Source organism: Euleptes europaea, chromosome 6 (genome assembly GCF_029931775.1).
Source record: "Euleptes europaea isolate rEulEur1 chromosome 6, rEulEur1.hap1, whole genome shotgun sequence".
Lineage (NCBI taxonomy): Eukaryota > Metazoa > Chordata > Lepidosauria > Squamata > Sphaerodactylidae > Euleptes > Euleptes europaea.
This window is the reverse complement of record NC_079317.1, coordinates 37,017,261-37,041,384: the sequence shown is the minus strand read 5'-3', so window position 1 is coordinate 37,041,384 and position 24,124 is coordinate 37,017,261. Positions and strand designations below refer to the sequence as shown.

At 43.6% G+C, this 24,124-nt stretch overlaps 1 protein-coding gene and 2 non-coding genes across 3 annotated transcripts in view; 1 reads left to right on the top strand and 2 right to left on the bottom strand.

The window, feature by feature from the left end:
• SEC23A (SEC23 homolog A, COPII coat complex component) overlaps window positions 1-13,262 on the bottom strand; it is a 29,414-nt gene extending 16,152 nt beyond the window's left edge. Inside the window, exons 1-8 of the mRNA XM_056851393.1 lie at window positions 13,236-13,262; window positions 5,833-6,069; window positions 4,361-4,418; window positions 3,877-3,963; window positions 3,032-3,268; window positions 1,838-1,917; window positions 1,160-1,304; window positions 568-726 (exon numbers count right to left, since the gene is read on the bottom strand). Of these exons, the coding sequence (XP_056707371.1) occupies window positions 568-726; window positions 1,160-1,304; window positions 1,838-1,917; window positions 3,032-3,268; window positions 3,877-3,963; window positions 4,361-4,418; window positions 5,833-6,053 (987 nt within the window). The 5' untranslated portion in view covers window positions 6,054-6,069; window positions 13,236-13,262. The remainder of the gene's footprint in view (window positions 1-567; window positions 727-1,159; window positions 1,305-1,837; window positions 1,918-3,031; window positions 3,269-3,876; window positions 3,964-4,360; window positions 4,419-5,832; window positions 6,070-13,235) is intronic.
• A 3,552-nt stretch (window positions 13,263-16,814) lies between these two features.
• On the top strand, window positions 16,815-16,978 carry LOC130479823 (U1 spliceosomal RNA). The gene has a single exon (XR_008933377.1). It is a non-coding gene; the product is annotated as a U1 spliceosomal RNA (small nuclear RNA).
• Window positions 16,979-17,706: 728 nt separating this feature from the next.
• On the bottom strand, window positions 17,707-17,870 carry LOC130479822 (U1 spliceosomal RNA). The gene has a single exon (XR_008933376.1). It is a non-coding gene; the product is annotated as a U1 spliceosomal RNA (small nuclear RNA).
• Between the last annotated feature and the right edge of the window lie 6,254 nt (window positions 17,871-24,124).

The following is a 24,124-nucleotide window of genomic DNA, read 5'->3' as shown; positions in this document are numbered from 1 at the left end:
CAGAAGGCTCTCCCCCCACCACCCGTCCCAAGCTGTAAATCTGCTGGGTGGGGGGGGCATGATCTCTTTCAATGTTACTGTAACACTTCCTCAAAGTTTCATTGGTCCATACTTCATCAACAAACTGTCTGTATTTGTACTACATTTTAGGCTACTGCTAAATAGCTGTTATCACTCTGCTAAATTCTCAACCCCACTCTGCGGCATTCATTACCACAAACCAGGAGAAGACTCAGGCAACAAGAAACAGTAAAGGTTCACTAGATTGTGCAGGGAAGAACTAAATGCAAAGATGCCATTATCATCAACAGTGCCTTCTGTCATATTTAATTCCTCTCTGACTACCTTATTATTAGGTTATGGAGACCAAACCCAGTACTCATGAACAATTATAAAAGGTATACCTGTTTTCAGGGAACTGCTCACACATTGAAATTATTTTTTAAAAGAGGTTTGGAAAAATACAAGTAGTTTTTTGGAAAAAAATTAAGTGCCAGTTCCACATCATTTTGCACATGTGCTAGAACACACTTAATTATTGATTCCAACAGTGTCACATTATCTTACCTTAGTAGCCTTTTTAACATATTTGGCATTGTCTTTTTCAATGTCATGCCAAGATCTTATAGGGAGTTTAAGTTCATCGCCAACAACCATCCCGGGTCCCTGGGTAGCGGGTCCTCCAATAAACATCATTATGCGAGCACCAGTATTAGGGAAAGTACACTGTGGGAAAATGTATATATTTTTAAATAAAATCACAGAGCAAAAAAAGACACCCATTGGAAAGAACTATATAATGGGAACAGTTATGCTGAAACAAATTATATAATATTTGTGTCATGTTTCTTTGATATTTAGAATTGCTTCTTCACATTCTAAAACTACGTTATGTAGTATTCATTTTATAATCTAATCAAATATATTTAGTATGGGTGACAGACCACCATCACAAACAACTTTTCATAATTTAAAGAAGAAATAGTTGAATACAAAACATTTTTTTAAATCAAGAAAACCTATCTACCTACTGTATAACTGGACAGTGTGATCTTCAAAACGGTCCAATTTCAAATAAAATTAACATTAGGTAACCTTTTTTGTACAAGCTAGAGGCTGCCTATGAGCTTTTGCACAAACATGAAAGAGAACTGATTACCTCAAGCAGTCCTACAGCTATGGAAAGAGCTACTCCAGACGATCGCAACGGCCTTTTCCCTTGGGGAACAGGCCAAGGATCCCGTTGCAGTTCACCCAAAAGATCAGTGAGATTCATGTCAATTTTCTGTACTGGCTGTAAAAATCTGGAGATAACAACATCAGCAAAAACTGTCCATTAGATAATCTTTTGGTCACATACTACACTTTTCCAATTATTTTAGCACATGTATTTAGTGGCATTATATTGAACCGCTCACTACTCTAACATCTCAAATTTGGATTTAGTGTTCATGTAACAGCTCACCAAGCTGCAAATGTCTTAAGTACATTAGCCTGGAGGTAAGGTATTTGAAACCAGTGGTCTTTGTGAAGAGATTTACTGAAATTCTCAAGACCCATAAAAAGGACCCCAACAAGCCTTTCAGTTATACAATCCATTTAGATAAGCAAGCAGTCAATGTCTACCCAAACAAGCATCCAATCCTATCAGGATATTTTAAATTGTAATTGTCTCACTTAATATCTTTACCTATTATATACTTAAATGCTTAGATATTATGGAGCAAGCACATAAGCACAATGGTTTCCTAACCTCCCTCACCCCAAGAAATGAAGGGCTGGCACAGGGAATAAGTCCAAAATCTTAAATTTAACATATTTAGTTTTAATAAAATACCTGTTTGAAGGTGGAGGCTGTTGTACTTGAGGACCACGACCCACTTGTGAAACATTCATTTTGGTAAGTCCTAGCATTTCCTGTTAAGAATAAATTTCAGAATAAAATGTGCAATTTAGCCATACATTCAGAAAGTCAACAATAATTGCAAGTTGGATCCTGTAGTACCACAAAATCTCTCTTATTTATTTAAAATTACTGAACTTATGTTGTTTTTCTTAATCTTTCGGGCAGCCTAATCCTGAGAGGGGGGTAGATCCGTGGTGGCTGGCACAGCCACACCACCTCCTCAGAGGCTTCCTGGCCACTGAAAAGAAATTTAAACTATATATTTTTAATGTTAAAAGTAAAATGCCCCCATGGACTACAGCGAGCCTGCCCCACCAAAAAAGGTGACATAGCAACGCCACAGCGCGAGGGGGCGTTCCGGGGCAAAAGGGGTTAGGAAGCTGCCTAAAGGAAGCTCCACCCCCAGGAACACCCTGGGAACACCTCCCAAGACACCAGCACGGGGACTTGTGCTGCTGGAACACTGCCAAGAGGCAGCGCCGGCGCCTGAGCCCCGCGCCACTGTGTCGTGTCCTGGCACCAACATGGATGCCACTCGTGACAGTATAAGTGTCCCTTATCCCAGGTTAAATGGGTACTTACACTGGCACTGGGTCATGCCGGCTCCTAAGGAACTTCACCCCCACCCCTAGAATTGCAGTTATTTATTTAAAATTACCGCCTTTTTGTTGTTGTTTTTTTAAAAATCACATTATGTTGTAAAAAACACAGAAAATATCTATATCAATTTTCTCATAGGATACAGTAACAAAACTTTTTTTTAAGAAACAACAGATGTGAAGATAAACAGACTACCAAAGAAGGAACAACAAACACACAGAAGAAAGTCAAAGGTTAAAGTAGTAGAAGAGCTCTGCTACAGCGTGCTACTCCCTGCAAAGGCAGGAGGGAAACTGGAAGTTGGAGGCTTTCCCGCCCAGGAGACAGGAAATGAGAATTTTAGTCCTGTCTCCCAGAGCAAAGGGCAGGAAAACCAAAACTTCAAGATGCCCCTTTTGCCTGGAGCGGGAATTTTCATTTCCTTGAAGTATGACTGTTGAATTAGGTCTTTTGCTTTCATCTTTGGAGAAGAAGCAAAACTACAAGAATTAGCACGACCATTTTTAATATAAATTTTATAGTTACCTGAAGTTGTTTTGCAGACAGATCCTTTGTCCCTCTAAAGACATAACTTTTGGAAATTCCTTCACAGCCGAGTTCATGAACTTGTACCATTCTTCCAAAAGTAATAAGTCCTACCAGGGCCGTTGGAGGTAAGAGGCTCAATGACATCTGCATGGATTCCTTCAAAGCCTGCAAGTCTTCGTCTTCCATACAGGTGTCCACAACATAAAGAAATATCAAAGGCATCTGAGGTCCACGCTTTAAGCAAAAGTGAACAACACCGCAGTATTAATGTTAATAGCAAAAATAAGGAAAACATTGTTAATAAGTAATAAATCGTAATAAATCCCACTGACAACACTACGGACAAACTCCTGCAAAACTGGCTTCAGAACTGTTGCTGTACCTATTTTACAACATGCACCTTAAAACACATAGATTTTTCTGGCATCACTCAAAAAGGCATGCGCTTGTTTGCACAAGTACAGCAGACTCCCAAGACATGCAAACTGGTTTTAGAAACAGGTGTGTAGAGTAACAGCTACAGAGATGGCTCTGAAGTAACCAAAATGCCTTTAGGGTGTCATCCCACTAATATTTATTATTTATTTAAATGCCCCTCCTCCCTCTTTATTAAAATATTTATATTCTACCTTTCCTCTGGGCTCAAGGCGTCTCTGAGACAAGCTTTCTGTCATTGCAACTGATGACGACAACTGTAGATGTAATCCTGACCTACTGTATTGCCAGTGCAGTGCCACATGATGGGACAACATTCTTGAACTCTGGCCATTGTGGTCCATCCCAACTGCTGCTTTGCTGTTTAAACAATGCCCAAGATCACATAATTCAATTGTGGTACTTACCTGTACTACATATTCAATACTAGAAAATTGAGGTAAGAGTTCTGCAGGCTGGTTCATCTCAGATATACCAGCATACGTAGGCGGAAACTGGAAGATAATTTTTTATTTGTTAAAATATTTATACCCCACCAACCACAGTGATCAAACTCAGGACAACTTTCAAAACAGAACACTATTTTAAGCATGTCTGTTCCCAAAGGAAGAACTAGAACATACTTTATAAAACAATTATCTACTCTGAAGATGCCTGCCACAGTTGCTGGCGAAACGTCAGGAAAGAAAATTCCAAGACCACGGTTACACAGCCCGGATAACCTACAAGAACCAATGAACTCTGACCGTGAAAGCCTTCGACAATAATTATCTATACTGATCTTTCTTTCACTCTCCCCCCCCCCCATTCCCGGTCAACATTCCCTCATTCCATACCCAAATCCTAAGCACATGCATATTTGGAAGAAAGTCTATATAAAGCTTTTCTTACCTGATTTCTCTGATAACAAAAATTGCAAGCCCATAGTTTTGCTCGGTAATCCACCTGGCTACAAAAATAAAGATTAGCAAATTATATCTGCAAGTCAGACACAACAACAGAGTAGGGTTCATACTAAAGCAAACACATGAAATAAAAATGAATTCACATCCTGATTGGTTATCACTAATTACTGGTAACTCTGTTTCTCCTAAAAACATCTTTCTGCTCAAAAACTTCTATAAATTGACACAGTTGCTTTGTTATACACATATGAAGCACTGGAGGCATTGCTTAATTTCTCTTTCAATAATGGCCCATTCTACCCTAAATCCCACTCCAGAGGGTCTCTCCCCCTTCAGGAATTGGTTTTTAGTGACACAAGAGACTGAAATACAAATGGTGTGGCTGAAAATCTCCAGTACATTTATGGATCACCAAGCACATCTCTTTTCGATCCTAGGCAAAGTGTAGTGATCTTATTAAAAATAGTCTTAAAGCACAGCCTGTTGATTAGAGCACAGAACTCTTGCAGGAAAGGATGCAAAGGTGGGGAAATCCCTCTGTGCTCTTGCAATGCATACATGGGGTTAGGAACTGTGTTATGATATGCAGCTGTGCCTAAGACTGGATTGTCAGCCTAAGCTCATCATTCCAACTTGAACGCAATATCCCCAACCCACACATAAGAAGAGTAAGAGGGTGGCAAATCCATCCCATACCCTCTCCTTGCTGTGCTCTCCCCCCACCCCCATACTACATGGCATATTGCTCAGGAAGGTTCCCCAGTGGGGGTGGGGGGTAGGGGTCTACTGGGGGAAGGCAAGAACTACTTCCATGAACTTGATCAGTTCACAGGACTCTGGATCCTACTCCTCACTGAAGAGCAGTTTTGAAAGATGCAGCATATAATAAGTGTCACCCCAGTGGTGGTGATTACCAGCATGACAATACGTGAGACACCACAGGGAATTCTGCAAATACATTTTGACAGTGAAAATTCCAATTTTTTTGGGAAAGTGGCATCAATTTATTATTTCTGGAGTAAAAATAATATTGTAGAGGGGGAAAGAGTTGTTGCTTTTAGGTTCTTAGGTTCTGAGAAAATCAGATGTTGCCTTTTTGATATGTAAAATAACTATCATTTCCTGTGTATAATTTTGTACTATGATAAAAAGGTCAATATGTGCAATGATAAAAAGAAAAAGTATCTGAACAAGTGAGCTGTGACTCACAAAAGCTCATACCTGCCAGAAATTTTGTTAGTCCTTAAGGTCTTACTGGACTCTTGCCCTTTTCTATGATAAAAAGGGGTTCGTGAAATTCTGATGCTGAAAGTCAGAGACCAGACAACCCAATATAACTTTAGAATAAATCTGAAAACTAAAAGTATTCATAAGTCCAATACTTTCATCTTTAATCAAACTTTTCCAAGATTACAACTACATTATTTAACCAACACTTAAACTTAGCTATTAGATTACCATAGTGGATTAAGAACAGCACGGCAGGTAGTTCTACTGCACAGGACGGGCTCATATTGAATAGGAGGCAAGTCAGGTCGCTCTTTCAGCGGTGTAAACAGGGAGGCCACTGGAACCACCATTCTTGTGGCTTCAAGACGACTGGAAGGCCATACATTCCAGCTGAACCTAACGCCATCCCTGTCTTCATTCTGCTGGATGAATTCCAGGAAGGTTGTCATTACTACACTTTTACACCTGAAACAGAACCATACATTCATTGATACATGCTAACTGTATGGAATAAATCAGAACTGCAAACCTTGTTTTATCTGAACAGCCTAGGGGACATTCACACCGTTGGGATAACTACCTATCTGAAAGTAATTCACATAACGTTGCATTTATCAGAGCACAGCCAGAGAAAAAAACAAGAGTTTCTATTCAGTTTGGATGGTGAAGATGCAACTACTATATTGCCAGAGGCTGATCTCAAGAGATGGTAATGCTTCAAAACATTCCAAACAAACAAGGCAAGATAAAAACACAGCTCTGCAACATGTTTGGCAAAATTACTCATGTCTAAGAAATATTAGGATTAGAATTACCATTAATTTCAAAAAGGCACATAAATGACAACTTCTAGGTCAATTCTAAGTTTTTTAATTCACAATTTTAGACTGCATAACACTATACTGGTTGTCCCCAACACACATGGGTTTATTATAATTATTCCATCTTGTCCCCGTGCTTTTCAATGTCTATGTAAAGCAGCAGAGAGAGGTCATCCAGAGATTTGGGCTGAGTTGTCACTAATATGTGGATGACATTCAGCTGTATCTCACACTTCTAGCAGATCCCAGAGTCTATGGAAACTGAACAGGTGCCTGAAGGCAATTTTGGGATGGATGAGGGCTAATAAACTTAAATTTAATCCTTTCAAAACAGGTGCTACCAGTAGGGGGTGGTCTGACCCAGGAAATAGGTTATCTCCTGTTCTGGATGGAGTTATGCTACCCCAAAGGAGGAAGAGTTGGTTTTTATACCCAATTTTCACTACCTTTAAGGGGTCTCAAACCGGCTTACAATCACCTTCCCTTCCCCACAACAGACACCTTGTGAGGTAGGTGGGGCTGAGACAGTGACTAGCCCAAGGTCACCCAGCAGGCTTCATGTGGAGGACTGGGGAAACCAGCCTAGTTCACCAGACTCTAATCTCATGTGGAGGAGCGGGGAATCAACCTGGTCCTTCAGATTAAGAGTCCACCGCTCTTAGCCACTACACCACGCTGGAGCAGGTTCACATTTTGGGGGTGCTCCTGGACCCAAGTCTCCTGTTGGATAATCAGTGGATAGCAGTGGAGGCCAGGGGTGCCTTTCATCAGTTTCAGCTGGTAAGGCAGCTGTGGTCCTTCCTGAGGGGAAGATGTTGCCACTCTGGCGCACGCCCTGGTAACACCTAGATTAGATTACTGCAATATGCTCTATGCAAGTCTGACTTTGAAGAGTGTCCAGAAGCTATCATTGGTACAGAATGCTATGGCTAGAATGTTGACTAGAGTGGGCCATAGGGACCATATTACTCCAGTCTTGTTCTGTTGACACTGGCTCCCATTCAAGGTGCTAGTATTGACCTTTAAAGCCCTAGAAGATTTGGGACCAGCAAACCATAAGAACCTACATGTCCACTCCAGTCACCTTCAGAGGCCCTGATTCAGGTGCCTCTGCCATCTGAGGCTAGATGGGCGGCAAAATTCTGGAACTCCCTCCCCAGTAAGATTTTTGTGTCTCTCTCTATTATTGTCTTCTGCCAGCAGAAGACTTTTTTGTTCTGCTTTGCATACCCCAATAACTGTTATTGACATCTTCCCTGGTCTTATGTCTATTTATATGTTTTTATTGAATTATTGTGTGTGTGTATATATTTTTAATGCTTGATGTTAGCCGCCTTGGGGACCATATTTGAGTGGAATGGCAGCAAATAAATGTTTTAAATAAATAAACAAATATTACCTTCAAAGCCTTCTTTCATACAGTTGTGTAGGATCAAGAAGGATCCTGTGTGAGGGGAGTGGTTTGAGTGTCCTTCCTTGAGGGAAATAGCTCCTAAGTAAAGGGGGTGATCCCTAACTAGTTTTAAGGAAGAAAACTGGGAAATTGTGTGTTTTGTTCCTGACTCCACCAACATTTGAAATATTATTTCAAGAAGCTTAAGTCTGTTTTACTAAGCACTGACTAAGCAGGTCTGCAAGAACAAGCTTTTTAATCCTGCAGCTTTCAAAACCAGCTGATCAAGTGGTACAAGGAACTGCTATAAAGGATAAAAACTCAAAACCTCTGCTGAACTTGAAACACATAAAATTGTACTTAGATGTATTTTTATTCACTAACATCTGTGAAACTCTGCATTGTAGAACTAGTTCTATTATTAATTGAATTTCCATGCTTGCTGCCTGAACAAGAAAGCATAGTCTCATGATGAGATTATGAGAAAGGCATAGGGTTGCATTACAAATGAATAGAGAAAGCAAAAAGGGTAACAAACCAGTGCAATATACAAAAGACTATAGTAAGTCAAGGCCGCAACATTCTATTTTTCAAAATATTTCTCAAACAGGGTATAGAAGGAAAGCATATAGCTACAAAAGGTATGTGCCCTGATGTGATTTTTAATTAAAGCCACTTTGGAGAAGGCAATTAAATGCAAAATTAAAAGCCACTGAATTTCTACAGCAGGGGTGGGGAACCTTTTTTCTGCCAAGGGCCATTTGGATATTTATAACATCATTCGCGGGCCGCACATTCTGGCCCTGCCCCCTTTAACCCCTCCATTGTCGCCACTTCTGCCCCCAGCCCTCTTGTAGTGCAGAGGAAATACGTTTCTCCACAGCCCAGGTGGGAAAGGGTTAACATAGTTTCTTGGGTGGTCCTAGCAGCTTCATAGCTAATGACTCTTCTGCAAGGGGGAAAGAAGATTTCTTTTCTCGGCAAAACAAACATCCACCTTGAATAGAGGCTATTCCTGGCCGCGGGAGGGGGCGGATCGCCAGTCTTAGATCCTTAGAGCTAGAGATCTGCCAGGACCCACGAAGGGCCAGACCAAATGATTTCACGGGCCTTATACGGCCCCTGGGCCTGACGTTCCCCACCCCTGCTCTACAGGAAAGAAAAGAGATCTAAAACTGGGAAACAGCAGGCCATTTAATCATGCCTGTCATTTTTACCACCTCCTTGCTCTCAGTTGCTCCTTCTAAAGTGGCTTTCCCCCCACCCCAAAAAAATTAAGTCAGGGCTTTTAACACAGGCATTTGCATGTCATATGTAGCATTAAACTGAAGAATTACAAGTGGCTTGGCTATGAATTCACAGTTGAATGCTGCTCTTGCAAAAAGCAAACAAACGTGAATATTCGTGTATATGAATATTTTCACTGGTACCTCAGTATTACACAGATCTGCTTGGGTGTCTTGCTGAACTTAAAATCCATATCAGATGGTGCAATGCCCAAGGCACTACTCTTCCATGAAATAAATCTATTAATGCAACACACACTCACCTTTTTAAAGTAGCTTTATTATTTCCTGCTCATACATCCTACAAGGAGCAAGGTACATAAAACGTGTTGATTAGACCAGTAGTTTTGAACCTTTCTACATCTGTGACTCACCTTTAACCCCATTGCAAAACATGAAGCAGATTAATTTTGTCTACAAGCCTCTCTCACACACTCTATTTTTTATTCCACATATTTTAGGAGAAGTAGAAAAATGAACATAGTGGAGGTGGCACTACGATGATCTACTTTTGCCCAGGTCACAACCCATCTTTGAATCCCATTGATTGGAAAATGGGTCCAATGGATTGAGAAGATGATGTGCTTTTTTTTCTCCCAGGACCCATCGTGGTCTGTGTGTTAATAATAAGACAAACACATGTTTATGTTCATAGAACTTTTTCCCCTTTATTTTCTATTTTGTGCTTTCCAAATCAATTTCAGATTAGTTACCAAAACATGATGCATTTTGATAGGCAGTGATGTTTGCACCCATTACACACATTTTATTGATGGGATAACTGAGCCTCAACTGTGTTTCTGATCTTACCATCCTCAAAGAGTGCAGATCCTACACACACCTGAAATCCAGGGTATGTGAATTTAAATCAATGTACAGTTAACAACAAGTGATAATAACTCCACAAAACAAGACAAACCCAGCTAAACTTTCTGTTTATTTAGTCATGTTTATTTAAGGAGACATATAATATGGCTTTCTCTATACGAAATCACTTTCAAAAGTGAATATGCCACTTCAACACATGTTCCGCTCTTCCACTAAAGGTAATTATTTTATTATACTATATCTAATAGAAAGTGTCCTGACTTGGATGGCCCAGGCTAGCCTGATCTTGTCAGATCTCAGAAGCTAAGCAGGGTCGGTCCTGGCTAGTACTTGGATGGGAGACCACCAGGGAATATCAGGGTCGCTATGCAGATGCAAGCAATGGCAAACCACCTGTTACAGCCCATTCCTGAAAAATGGGCTGAAAGTCCATAGGAGGAGGCGTGACCTTGCCGCCAGTGTAAGAACATGTAATCGTGTGATTACACACACGCTGGCGGCCAGGCCCGCCAGTGGCAGAGCACCATGGGACCGCGTCTCTGCCGGCGCAGCCTCTCCGTGGCACCAGCAGGGGCGGGACAGGGGAGGAGCCGCCAGCTAACCCGTTTCGGCCCGGTGAGCTGGCGCCGGGAACAGTGATGCTGCGCCTGCTTTTTTGCAGGCGCAGCCTCGCTGTCCCCTATGGGGCAAAAAGCCACTGTGCCTCTTCCCCGCCGTTCCCCTATGCCGTCAGCTCAAGAATGGGCTGTTAGTCTCTTGCCTTGAAAACCCTATCAGGTTGCAATAGGTGAGCTGCAACTTGACAGCGCTTTACAATAGTAAAGTAGTCAACAAAACACAAAGGCAGCAAAAGACAGATACAGGGATTTTACATATTTGGGAGACTGACAACGTAAACAGAAAAATATGATTTTGTAAATTAACCAAATGGAAAATATGCTTATTTTTAAAAGGTTACATGACTATTGAGCATGCCCTAAGAAGCATGGAATGCTGAGAGCAGTTTAGAGTCCAAGTGGAGGATTAAGGGAGGTGAAAAAATGGGTCTGCTCAAGCCATTGAGAGTTTCATAGAATCTTAGAAGAATCTTAGTTTCCTGGTTTGTTGTGAGGGGGGGGCTCTAGGGGATTACTCATCTTTTATTCCTCTCTCCGATAAATCCCGCATGAATGCCCCCCCCCGTTTGTTTCTTCTAACCACAAACCTTCTGTCACTAATTCCATTTCAATCCACCTGTTATAGCTAACAAAACACAAGTCTACAAATATACCCGAGATAGCTTGTTTTTCTAACAATCCCAGTGGAATAGAGGTTATATTTTATGACAACATATATCACTCCCTAATGCCAGCTATAACAACTTTTTTTTTTAAGTATAAATCAGAATACAGAAGCAGATTCTAAACTGCTTACTGTTTGTTTGTTATTTTGCTACTTTAAAATTTCCAAATGTATTACATTATTCCCTGTGCATCTGATAAACTGGCCCAGGACCACAAAAACTTGTGCCATAATATGTTTCTTAACCTTGCAAAGACACTACTCAGTTGCTTGAACAAAGCATGTGCATACTCCTCATACCCCAAAAGCAACAGAATTTGGCACAAATAGTAGGAATCAACTGCATTTGGAAAAGAAATAGTTTACAAGCATACATTTTCACTATAATATCGGAATCTTCCATTTCCTACCTCTGCCTTTAAAAAAAACCAACCTTAATTTTTCCCCATTCACTGGTAAGGGATGCTGTTTTGTCTCTTGCCCCATATGAAGGGCAAGACTTATATGTGCAACACATAAAGGGCCTCCCTCACCTAAAGGGCAAGACATATATTTGCAACTCATTTTAGACATGATGTACTGAACACATGAACATGCCTTATACTGAATCAGACCCTTGGTCCATCAAAGTCAGTATTGTCTACTCAGACCGGCAGCAGCTTTCTAGGGTGTCAGGCAGGGGTCTTTCACATCACCTACTTGCCTAGTCCCTTCAACTGGAGAAGCTGGGGATTGAACCTGGGACCTTCTGCATGCCAAGCAGATGCTCTACCACTGAGCCACGTACTAATTTCACCCTCAATATAACCATACAATCCCAGTTACCTTTGGTCTAATGCTACACGAATTGGGGGGGGGGGGGAGGAGAGCAATAGAAAGAAAAAAAGAGAGCCAGCACTTTCATAATCCTGCCAAATTAAGGCCTGGCTTCCCTGCCCAGCCCATACCCCCAAATGCTCCGGTCACTGTTTGCTAGAACCCCATGCGAAACCAAGAAGAAAGGCGGCGAACTATCTGCGCAGCCTACCAGCCCCATGCACACCCTCCAAACATGGAACAAACGTCCATTATTGCCCTCAGAGATACAGGTGGTGTGCTGCAAGACTGGTTTGTGCAATGAAATGGAAAACTTCTGAGATACCAGATAAGACCGTTTGGATAGACAAAATGATGGAACTGGCCGAAATGGCCAAATTAACTGCATTAATAAATCAAAAAGAACATACTGAATTTTTGGGAGAATGGGAGGCATGGACAACCTATTGTGTAACTGAACTTAAATGGGGGAAACATCAAGGGATATGAATTGATCTAATTCAAAACGTGAGGAGTAATTAAACCACCAAAGTTAAAAAAAATGTACTGTAGGATTGATAGTTTTGGTTTATTATAATGAATTAGAACGGAATGCAAAGAGAGAAACGTGGATATTAAACGGGCTGAGGAGGGGAGAGGGGAAGTTAAATGTCTATACTCCCTTAGAGAGAAGATAGAATTTTTTTTATAGTACGGACCTTTGCGAATTGAAAAACAATTAAGATTGTAAATCAATTTGAAAATAATAATAATAATTAAAAAAATTAAGAGATACAGGCGGTGTGGGTGACATTAGTTGCAGCTTCTTAAACTAGGGGGGGAGGGAGGGCGGAGGAGCGAGTGGGAAAGGCAAGGCTGCTCAGCTCGGCGAGGGGCGCCTGGAAGCCAAACCCCTTGGACGCTGCAGGCTTGTGTTCAGTTCCCTCTTCATAAAGCCCGGAGGGAAAGGCCGGGGGGGGGTTAAGTCTCGGTCCCTTGGCGAGCACAAGCCAACTGGTGCTCCCCGTCCACGCCCCTCACCCCAAAGACTACAGGGGCTACTGGGAGGGTCTCTCCGTCCCAGCTCCTGCACCGCTGAACCGCGCCACGGCCGCCGCGGGGGAGGGGGGGGGACTCCTGCCTCCCCTTGCCCAGCTGCGCCGAGGGGCTTCTTGGGAGAAACCGGGACCCCCTTTCCCCGCCGCCGCCGCCTCCGTTGCCACCTACCTGCCTCAGCGAGAACAGCCTCCCCCTGCCAGCGTCGCCCGCTTCACGCTGAACCCAGCAGCCCGAGCGGCGCCGACGCAACCAACATGGCCGATGGGGGAAGCCGGTTGCCACGTCAAAGGGCAGAGAGCGAGGCGGAGAGTCCCCGCGCGGGGCGGGGCGGGGCGGGGCTCTCGTTCCCCCCCCCCCAGGGGAGGGAGGGGGCGTGGAGCCGGGCTCCCCGGGCGGCCTTGCTGCTGCAGGTGGGCGGGCAGCGGTCCGCGGGCCTCCCTGACGTCTGAGGCGGCTTCTAAAAGTTGTTTAAAAGTTTCGTGTTTTTTTCCCCCAGAGCGATGAACGATTCCCACACACACAGAGAGCCCCAGCCACACGCGTACGATAACAACTCCCACTCCAGAGATGCGGTGCGTTTATTGTACATGTTACAATGGCCTACTCTTCCCGCCACCCCCGCATTTGTGAAGTTGGTTTGATCTCCCGAGGTGGAGTTGTAACGCCTGCAATCATTATATGCTATGGGAAATGTGTGCTTTTATGCTCAGGCCGCATACTCGCACTTATAAAGATGCTAAGCCCAGGATGTAAGGGTTAGCCTCTAGCACAGTGGTTCCCAACCTTTTTTTGACCAGGGACCACTAGGACTTTTTTGTTCGGTGCAGGGACCCCAAGGTTCAAAATAAAAATTCTGAGAATTTGAAAATAAAGTTTAATCATAACTGTTAGTTAAACATTAAACTTAGAATAATCTTTGAATATATATTTTTATAATAGAGAACTTTTAATTGAAAATATTAATTTATTATGGGTTTATAACTTTGTTTCGCGGACCTTAATTTAGTTCTCACGGACCCCTGGTTGGGAACCAGTGATCTAGCACAATACCATGTGCGAGCGCATGTATGTAATTGATACGCAGTCCCAGGTATAAGGGGTAAAGTATTGATCCTTGAATCAGATGCCCTAATGTGTAATCATTTAAGTTAGCATGAGTCTGGCAGACGCCATTATGAGCTACCAGAACATCAGGCTACATTGCTGCCTGGTACAGCCTTTCACCAGTAGAAAGCTCAGAATTGCCTTCCTCCTGAGGAATGTGTTTCCTACTTCCAAAGATCACAAGACCTAGTATTTGCTTAGAGACAGCCTCCGCCAATATCTATACGCTAATTAGAGTGAAGTAGACAACCAACGTCCAGTAAATCTACGTAATTGTAAACACCCCTGACCCACAGTTATAAATGTTGTTGCAATCCTTTGTTCAGTGTGTGAATTGTCCTGCGCATTTGGGGCAGTTCTCACCCAGTGTGTATATGGGGCCTAATAAACAACTGCTTGAATGATCAACCTCCTACTGTGTTATTGTCATTGGGCATTAATACAATAATACAGACCATTTCAGAGTTCCCTGCTGGGTCCCGTTGATTCTGTAGCAGACTGAACAAGCTCTCTTGTCCTGAAAGCAGTCGTGTTTCCCATCCCTGTATCTAATAAACGGATGTTGTTTTGAACACACCTGCCTGTTTCACGCAGTTTGCGAAACGACAGAAGCGTGGGAGCCGTAAGGCATGGGCCACTACAGAGAACTGAAGTTGTTGATCTTGCACCTTTGCAGGGTGGCACCTGTAGAAGGCCCTATTCAGATGACCACAGTAGTTGTGAGGCACAGGAGGCAGGGCCATCTTAACAGCATTATGGGCCCCCCGGGCAAAGCAGTGCGCTGGGGCCCCTACCTACACAACCACTCACAGGAATAAAAATGTAAATGGTCGATAAAATTAACAGATATATTTATTGGTGCTTCCATAATAAGTCCTTTCTGACATCATACGACAGTATTTATTCATAATCCAAACCCAAATTAACATTGACATTGTTCATTATCTTTAGTAAAACAAATGCTAAATATACATTTTTCCAATAACAAATATTTATAGTTTAAAAGGCAAAGGTAATTCCCCTGTGCAAGCACCGGGTCATTACTGACCCAAGGGGTGACTTCACATGTTTACTAGACAGACTATGTTTACAGGGTGGTTTGCCAGTGCCTTCCCCAGTTGTCTACACTTTACCCCCAGCAAACTGGGTTACTCATTTTACCAACCCTGGAAGGATGGAAGGCTGAGTAAACTTTGAGCTGGCTACCTGAAACCGACTTCAGTGGGGATCGAACTTAGGTCGTGAGCAGAGCTTTTGACTGCAGTACTGCAGCTTACCACTCTGTGCCACAGGGCTCTCTATTTATAGTTTAATATAGTATTTATTCATTGACAGCAAGTCACAACATACATAGATTAGCATGGGGCCCCTATGCTCCTGGGGCCCCTGGGCAACTGCCTACTTATAGACACCATAGTGCCCCGGCCTGGATGGCCCAGACTAGCCTGATCTCATCAGATCTCAAAAGCTAAGCAGGGTTGGCCCTGGTTAGTATTTGGATGGGAGACCACCAAGGAAGTCCAGGGTTGCTGTGCAGAGGAAGGCAGGGTATGAGCTTTCGTGAGCCAGAGCTCACTTCTTCAGCTCATACCCTGCCATAAAATATTTTTGTTAGTCTTTAAGGTGCTACTGGACTCTTGCTCTTTTCTACTACTGCAGACAGACTAACACGGCTGCCCACTGTGAATAATTGAAGGGGTTCATATTTCCTCAATATTAAGGAAATAGCTTGCATGCGCACACCTAAGAATGATTTCTTGGGAGTAAGCCCCACTGAAGACAATTGGACTTACTTCTGAGCCCACCAGCTCAGGCTTGCTCCATAAGAGAGCCATCCTAAGCAGGTCAATCCACAAGCCTACTCAAGTCTGATTTACTCCCAGGGAAATGTTGCTAGCTGTGATGTTATACCACTTCAGATATTGACTCCTGAAAGTTAGAAATACAGCCAGTACCCCCCTCATTATCACTATGTCAGATGTATGATATGCACTTGTGAACAATTACATGCACAAGGAATAAAGGGGGGAAATGCCGTTTCCTTGATAGTAATGTGCAGCAGAGACTAGTCCCTAAAACCAACACACAAAATGTATCCCAAACATGTTATGAAGTTATTTTTAATAATGATTTAGCGACTAAAACTCTGCTATGTACTGTAACTAAACACTAAAAAAAACTTTATTAACAGGAATGTATTTTAAGCTTTGGCTAAATTGTCTATGTTATGGACAAAAGTTTACGGTAATATCAGCTTTCCAAGACGGGCGGGGGCGGGGGAGACTCAACAGTCTTAAACGCAATCATTGTAACCGGGTTGCGACGCGCTTCATTCGCTACAGCTCGGCTTGGAAGCCGGAGGGAAAGCCCCGCCTGCAGCACACTAGAGGGAGGAGGCGGAGCCAGAGCGGCTGGTTCTATGCAGATGAAGTGCGGCAGGGCATTGTGGGGGAGCGGGGCGCGCCGCGATCGTCCGAGCTTTGTGGCGTCGAGGCGCATCCAGGTCGGTCGCTCTTTGCCGCCGGCCTGTGCCCCGCTGTGCCGAGGCGCGGGCGGCGTGGAGGAGAGCGGCCGTCGGTGGGCCGCTGTGGCCCGCAGAGTAGTGGGAGGCGGTGGCTAGTGGCGCTCGGGGCGGCGGAGAGCATACTTACCTGGCAGGGGAGACACCTTGATCACGAAGGAGGTTTTCCCAGGGTGAGGCTCATCCATTGCACTGCGGGTGTGCTGACCCCTGCGATTTCCCCAAATGCGGGAAACTCGACTGCATAATTTGTGGTAGTGGGGGACTGCGTTCGCGCTATCCCCTGACGCTTTGGTATCAAAAATAATGATCTTTTTCTCTTCAAATTTTTAATACTCTTTCGTCAGTTCTTTACCATTCTCTACTTTTATCTCGGCTCTTACCTGAATGGCCCAGGCTAGCCGGATCACGTCAGTTCTCAGAAGCTAAGCAGGGTCAGCTCTGGTTAGTATTTAGATGGGGGACTACCAAGGAATATTAGGGTTGCTGTGCAGAGGAACACACTGGCAAACCACCTGTTAGTCTCTTGCCATGAAAATTTCAAAAAGGGGTCGCTATAAGTCGCCTGCGACTTGACGGCACATCACACACAGTTTTATCTCGGTTAACTTTTCCCCGTCTGTTGCTAAACAAATCTTTCACGCGTCAATATGCGCAAAAAGCACAGCTCAGTGGTATTACCTATCTAATATCCAAAAAGAAAATAGCTTCACATTCACGCCACAACAAAACCAAAGCAATACGATTTCAATACATGTCATGCCAGTTCCAGTACATGGCATTCAGTGTGTATCATGAATTGAAGGACAGAATTACGGGTCTGATCGCCGCCTTGTTTCTGTGGTGATGTGAATATTGTTGGGCGATAGCTAAGCAGTTGCTAAGTCAAATAAAGAAAAGTCAAACAGAACGATAGCGATAAAAAAACCTTTAAGTATAAAGAATAAAGCATTAAGAATAAAAAATAGAGAGAAAAAAGTAAAGATATTAAGACTATTTTTTGTACCGAAGCGTCAGGGGATAGCGCGAACGCAGTCCCCCACTACCACAAATTATGCAGTCGAGTTTCCCGCATTTGGGGAAATCGCAGGGGTCAGCACACCCGCAGTGCAATGGATGAGCCTCACCCTGGGAAAACCTCCTTCGTGATCAAGGTGTCTCCCCTGCCAGGTAAGTATGCTCTCCGCCGCCCCGAGCGCCACTAGCCACCGCCTCCCACACCTCTGCAGGCCACAGCGGCCCACCGACGGCCGCCCTCCTCCACGCCGCCCGCGCCTCGGCACAGCGGGGCACAGGCCGGCGGCAAAGAGCGACCGACCTGGATGCGCCTCGACGCCACAAAGCTCGGACGATCGCGGCGCGCCCCGCTCCCCCACAATGCCCTGCCGCACTTCATCTGCATAGAACCAGCCGCTCTGGCTCCGCCTCCTCCCTCTAGTGTGCCGCGGGCGGGGCTGCCAAAGTGAGCGGTGGGGGAATTGCAGCCTCGCTACCGAGGAAGGGCGGCAAATGAACTCTCTTGCTGGATAGAAGCAGGATCCGTAGGCTGCTGCGCGAAGATAAATGCTTTCAAAAGCGGGAGAGAAACTGCTGCAGGTGTTCAAAAGTGAAAGAACACAAACGCGGGTTGCTGTATTAAGTCTGAAAGTTAAAATAAAAGAATGTTTCAAATAATATGCTAAAATCTGAGCATTATCTGAAGCTCGTGATACAGATCTGGTCATTGTCTGGATGGGAAACCAGTTGTATGTTGCCTTGATGTGGAAGGAAGGAAGGCTGGACTTTAACGTAACAAATTATACCTTTTCAGGAACAAACAAACAAAAAAAAAAACCTCTGGAGACCCAGGACGTTCAGAGATATTTCTATTAAACACGTGTATTTTCCAGAGACGCTAGTACCGTAGGTGGCGCTAAACTACTTTAAAAACTGTGTAAGGGAAATTTCTCACCCGCCGCCCAATCTTCAAATAACGGTTCGACACCCTTGCAAACCCAATGATGTCAATGGATTTACAAGAGTGTGACTCTGTTTACGACTGCACTGGGAGATTTCTACAAAAATTAAGTTGAATTCATCTTTAGTTCAATTTTCACTATGCGTTCATCCGTTTTTGATTAAGTATGTAAACACATTTTAGGACAACGGTATCTATCAAACGTAGGTTGCACGTGAATGAATGAAAGCATGTTAACAAGTAGGTTTGGGAAACAGAACAACATTGGGGGGAGTCATACTCAGGCTGATACAGAGAGATCTCCTCTCACTTTCTAATTGTCTATGTACAATTCAAGCTGCTGAGCAACGGGGAATAAATTGGAAGAGGCAGCGGTGTCGGAATTTGAAAGAAAATGCCTGTGCGGAGTGTGTCAGAGAGGAGAGGTGGTAGGGGATGGGCATCAATCTGCCCCACCCAAAGGCTCTCATGAAAAGCAGCTCTCCTCGTGAGTAGGCAAGCAGTCCGGGCTGGACTGGTGAGATCGCACTTGGTGGTCTTTGGCTGAGGATGTCCCTAGACCGCAGCTCGAAGGAGGCGGACCTAGCTTCGATTCGGAAGGCATTGGATGCGCTGTACTCAGCCGGACTGGCAGGATTAGGGGAACATCGCCGTTATTGGGAGGGGGGAAGCCTGGGCGGAGAGGTGCAGATGAAGGAAGGTAGACACTTTTCCAAGCTGGATTCTCGGACCCGATGCAGTCACTTGTTGCCCCGCAGGGATCCCCAGCCGCTGAGAGCCGCTGGTCTACAATAAAATCCCCCCCTCAAAAAACTAGAATCCACGTAATTGCTTTTATTAATCACAACCCCAATTAGGGATGTTTTGCTTGTTTGCTTTAGTCTTTAAGGTGCCATTGGGCACCTGTTTCATTGTACTGTGATACGACTGCCCCTCTGGATGTACCAAAATGACACAAGAGAATGGATAAGCCTGCAACTCCTCCAGCGCGCTTCTGCATCCCAACTCCCACCCATGTATAAGGAGAGAGAGAGGCGGCTTATTATAAAGAACGGCTCCTCCAGCTCTTCTCCTTCTTCCCGGCATCCTCTGCAACCCGCAGAGGTCGGGCCTAACGCATTCATTGGAGAGGGCCGGCGTCGGTGACGTCACCATACCGCGACGACAGGCGAAGTCCGCTTCCGTGCGGTAGTGGAGGCGGCGGCTGGTGATTGCGCGGGCCGCTCCCTGGCCGGCCACTGGCTACTCGTCTCGTGCCGCCGCGGGTGGTAAGAGTGCGCCGGGAAGAGGGAGGTGGAGGGGAAGTCCTGCGTCTTCCCTCGCTTGCAGGAAAGGCTTCGGGCCTCGCCGGCCTGCTGATGCGGAGCGATGGGCAAACTCCCGGAGTAGTCAGAGGGCCGTTACTGAACTCCTCGTGTGAACGAATCGGGAACGCGTTCAGCAGGCGAGTGTTACTCCCGGCTGCGATGAGGGGGCACGCACGCTTGCTTGTTAGCTAGGGAGTAAGCTTCATTGATCTCAGTAGAAATTCTGCGTCTGAGTAAGTGGGTGTGCAGAGTGATCCTGTGCACCTTTTGTTCGGAAGCATGCTGCCCTTGGGTTGATTGCAGGTTGCATGTCAATGTGCGATGGGTTGCATCTTTGGGACCACGTAAGAGCCATTATAGGGTAATGGTTAGTGGCATGGGGGCTGGGAGACAGGTTCAAATTCTCACTCAGACAGGGAGTGTGCTGGGTGATAGGCCTGTCACTCAGCCTAACCTACCTGACAAGGTTGTTGTCTGAGTAAAATGGAAGAGCGGAGAGCCTTGGGCCATTCACAAGCTCTCTGCCTAACTGACCCCGCAGAGTTGTTACAGTAAAGTGGAGAAAAAAGAGTGGGGTATGCTGATCCAAGTTCCTTAGAAAAGAGCAGGATAAAAATGAACTAACGTGATATGCAAGGAGTATGTGCTTAGGACCACTGTTTATGTATTTATTTGTTTGTTTACTTTTTATTTAATTTGGCTTATACCCTGTCCTTTCCTGACAAGGCTGGGCTTAGGGCAACTTCCAACATGCACAATTTAGTTACATGGGGCCAGATGCAAGAGTTTTTTGTTTTGTTTTTAAATACAAAGTGGCATCTGGAATGTTTTTGTTTATGTAGGTACCATAGGGCTGATCAGCCCTTCAGCTTCTTCCAATATGATTACATGACCTGGATTCAAGAACCTTGTATTCTGCTTGTAGAGTGCTTCAGCCTTTGAGCAGGTGTGTTCAACTCAGGTTGAATAGGTGTGTGCCACTTGCATGATTCCAAAGGTGTAATTGGAGAAACATGATTGGTGGTTCCCCTGGCCTGCAGTGGGTGCTATGCTAAGGTTGTGTAGTTTGGTCTAGTCCAGTTGATGTTGACAAGCTCTGGGTCCTTCCTTCCCAACTCTGGATGGCTGGGGTAATGATGAACTATGTTAGCTTCAATTTGAATAGTCCATGTGAATGTTAAGACAAGCCCTGTGGGGAAAGACCAAAGATCCATATGAGTAGTACTCTCTTGGCCGATTAGATGCTCTCAAAAGTTCACATGTGAGACATGAAGGTATCAGCCCTACCCCAGGTAACCTGTATTCAGTGTCGTGTTGCTTCTGAACCTAAAGGTTCCATTGAGCAATCATAGCTTACAGGTTATCAACAAACTGTCTTCCATTAATTTTCTAGTCCCCTTTGAAAGCCAGTTGCAGCTATCTCCACATCTGGGACCAGTTAATTCTATTTGCTCTGAATTCTACTGCTAGCCAATTTCATTGGGGCCCCTTCTGTTCTACTGTTATGTGCAATTGTTCATGTGTCTTATCACGTCTCTTACCAGTCTCTGTCACCCACGCCTTTTATAGTTTGGGGGAAAATGCCCTCCAGACATTTCCATCCTAGCAGAAATGCCCAACATTTTAATCATTTGGTTATTAATTTTTTAACCTCTTGAGGCTCTCGGTTACTATTTTTTAAATGGGATGCCTAGAATTGTCAAAATATTCAAAATACTGCCATGTCATACATCTATATAAAGGCACTGTAATGCTGGTAATTGTGTCTTCAATTTGTTTTCTAATAATTTTTAGTGTGCAATTTGGGGTGGGGAGGTGCCTGCTGCAGTTCACTTGAGTCAACGTTTTCATTTTCTTTGACTATCCACCAAGAAGTCTTTGCTGGTTAGTCACTGCTAATTTAAATTAGGCCCCTCCACATGGTGGTGGGGGAAGAGTTGTGCAGCAATTTCTGCCTGTGGTTTGCATCACTATAAATTTAAGCCCAAGGCCACCTTTATTTCACAGAAGAGGCAAAGGGGTAATCTTTAGGTTTTCCTAGGAGATCAATCTGAGGTGAGGGTGTGTAACTTTAAAGTATGCTGCAATTCTGTTTATACTTATTGAGAGTAAATCCTGTTGGACTAACATTTGAGTAAATGTATAGGACTCAGCTGTGATATTTAATAGGTAATTACATGTGTTTCCTAAATATACAATAGTGCCAAATATTTATTTTTTATCAGATCAGATAAAAACTTCCAGAGATAAAGGACATAAATTGAGGCCATTTTTAAATGGACTGGGCTTTCCCACTTTGTGGCTTGAGAGAAGAGGACAGGGGAAGATAGGAAATATGACTTATAAGTAGAGTTCTGTTACAGTACGATTCCTATATACTGTAGACACACAAACTATTATTTTACCAATTTCAGCTTCCTCTATCTTCTGTAGCATGTTTTAAATATTATTATTTGTTAAAACATTTATACCCAATCTTTCCTTTTGGCTCAAGGAAAGAAACTCATCTGTGTTTGGAAACATACGCACCAGTCAGCAAACATGGAAAGAGTGGAGAAGCTTTGTTCTTTCCGTTTTTTAAAAAAATCCATGGAAATAAAAATAGAAATTTAGAAACGGAAGCTACTGATCTTTGAGAAAGTGATTTTAAAAAATCTTAAAATAGTGACATTTTGAAGGGTGCCTTATTGTTTATGTGGCTTGATATTGGCTTGTGGTAGTTGACTGGATCTGTTTGTTACAAAACTTCTAATGTGCAGTGATGATTCTTGACTGAAGTCAATGTTACAAAGTTTAACAATGTAGAGTTTTAATGATAGTCCTTAATATTGTGATCTGTTAGGCTAAAGGCTGACTCTTGTCCTCTTTCAGGGAACGATGCAATTTAAAGAGGAATATAATTGTTTGTGATGTGTATACTAATCCCCTCGTCACTTCTGGTAAATAGCTGGTGCAATGTGTTTTTGCATTGTTTCTAGGTGGTGCTGACTGGAGATAGAACTGGGTTTCTATTTGAAACTTAGTTTTTGCCAATTGGGAAAAGAAAAGGGAAAGTATGGATACTTCAGGGATGTAGCAGTGTGCCACTTATACCTTTAAATGACAAAAATAAACCAAACAGTAACTTTGTATATGTTAATCACATTATGCATCTTATGTTCTTTGTTATAAGTGTGTTTTCTAGGTTGGATACAGATTTTCATCATTTCAGGGCTCTCCCCCCCCCCCTCACCACTACATGGTTTCAGAATTTCCAGAAATCTTACATCTTTAAGTAAATGGCTTTAGTGTATTTGGCTGAAAACAATGTTTGGCTAATATTGATTTACCAGCCATAGACAGGGGTTACGCTTTCTTCTGGGAGATCAAGTGAAGAGCTTGGGGGTGCTCTTGAATGTAGATTTATTGATGGATACACAAGTTGGCGCTGTTGGCAGGGGCACTTTTTTCAGTTACATCTAAGTTGCAAACTGGGCCTTTATTTAGACTCAAGGGACTGTCCATTTGCCCAAAGTCAGTTCAAAGGCATTTTCCGTGGCAGGGCTGTTCCTTTGGAAATGTGTATCAGAGTGGGAGTGGAGGCACCGTCACTTTCCGCATTCAGGAAGGCATGTCAAACAGTCTTATTTCAGAGGCTGCTTGTAGCAGCCTAATAGTACTGGGTTATTCCAATGCTAAATCTGAAATCAAACAAAGGATTTGGGACATTGATTTGTCAACAACATTGAATTTCTGCTGCAAAATACTTTAGGAACAAGAAATAGGTGTTGTCAAACTATTTAGCTAACTTATTGATTCCCAAACAGTCTAGCTTTCGCTCTGTCCTGTCTCAATGTTCTTCCATCCACTTTATTAGAAGGTGCCCCTTCATGAGCATTTATGACCTTGTGCTACTGGGGAAATTGAAACCGTTGAACATGTGCTGCTGCGTTGCCCTTTCTATGATGATCGTAGATATATATTTATTACACCTATCCTCCAAAAAAAATCCCTGGAAAATTGGAGGAATGGTAATCTCCTTTCTTCTAGCAGCCCTTGAATCTGGAACCTCAGAGAGAGTTACTATATTCTGTGCAGTTGCCAGAGTCTGCCAAGGTATAGTGTTGATTTACCCATGATACATATTTGCTATTTTTGTACTTCTTAACATAGTTTTATCCAGATTCTT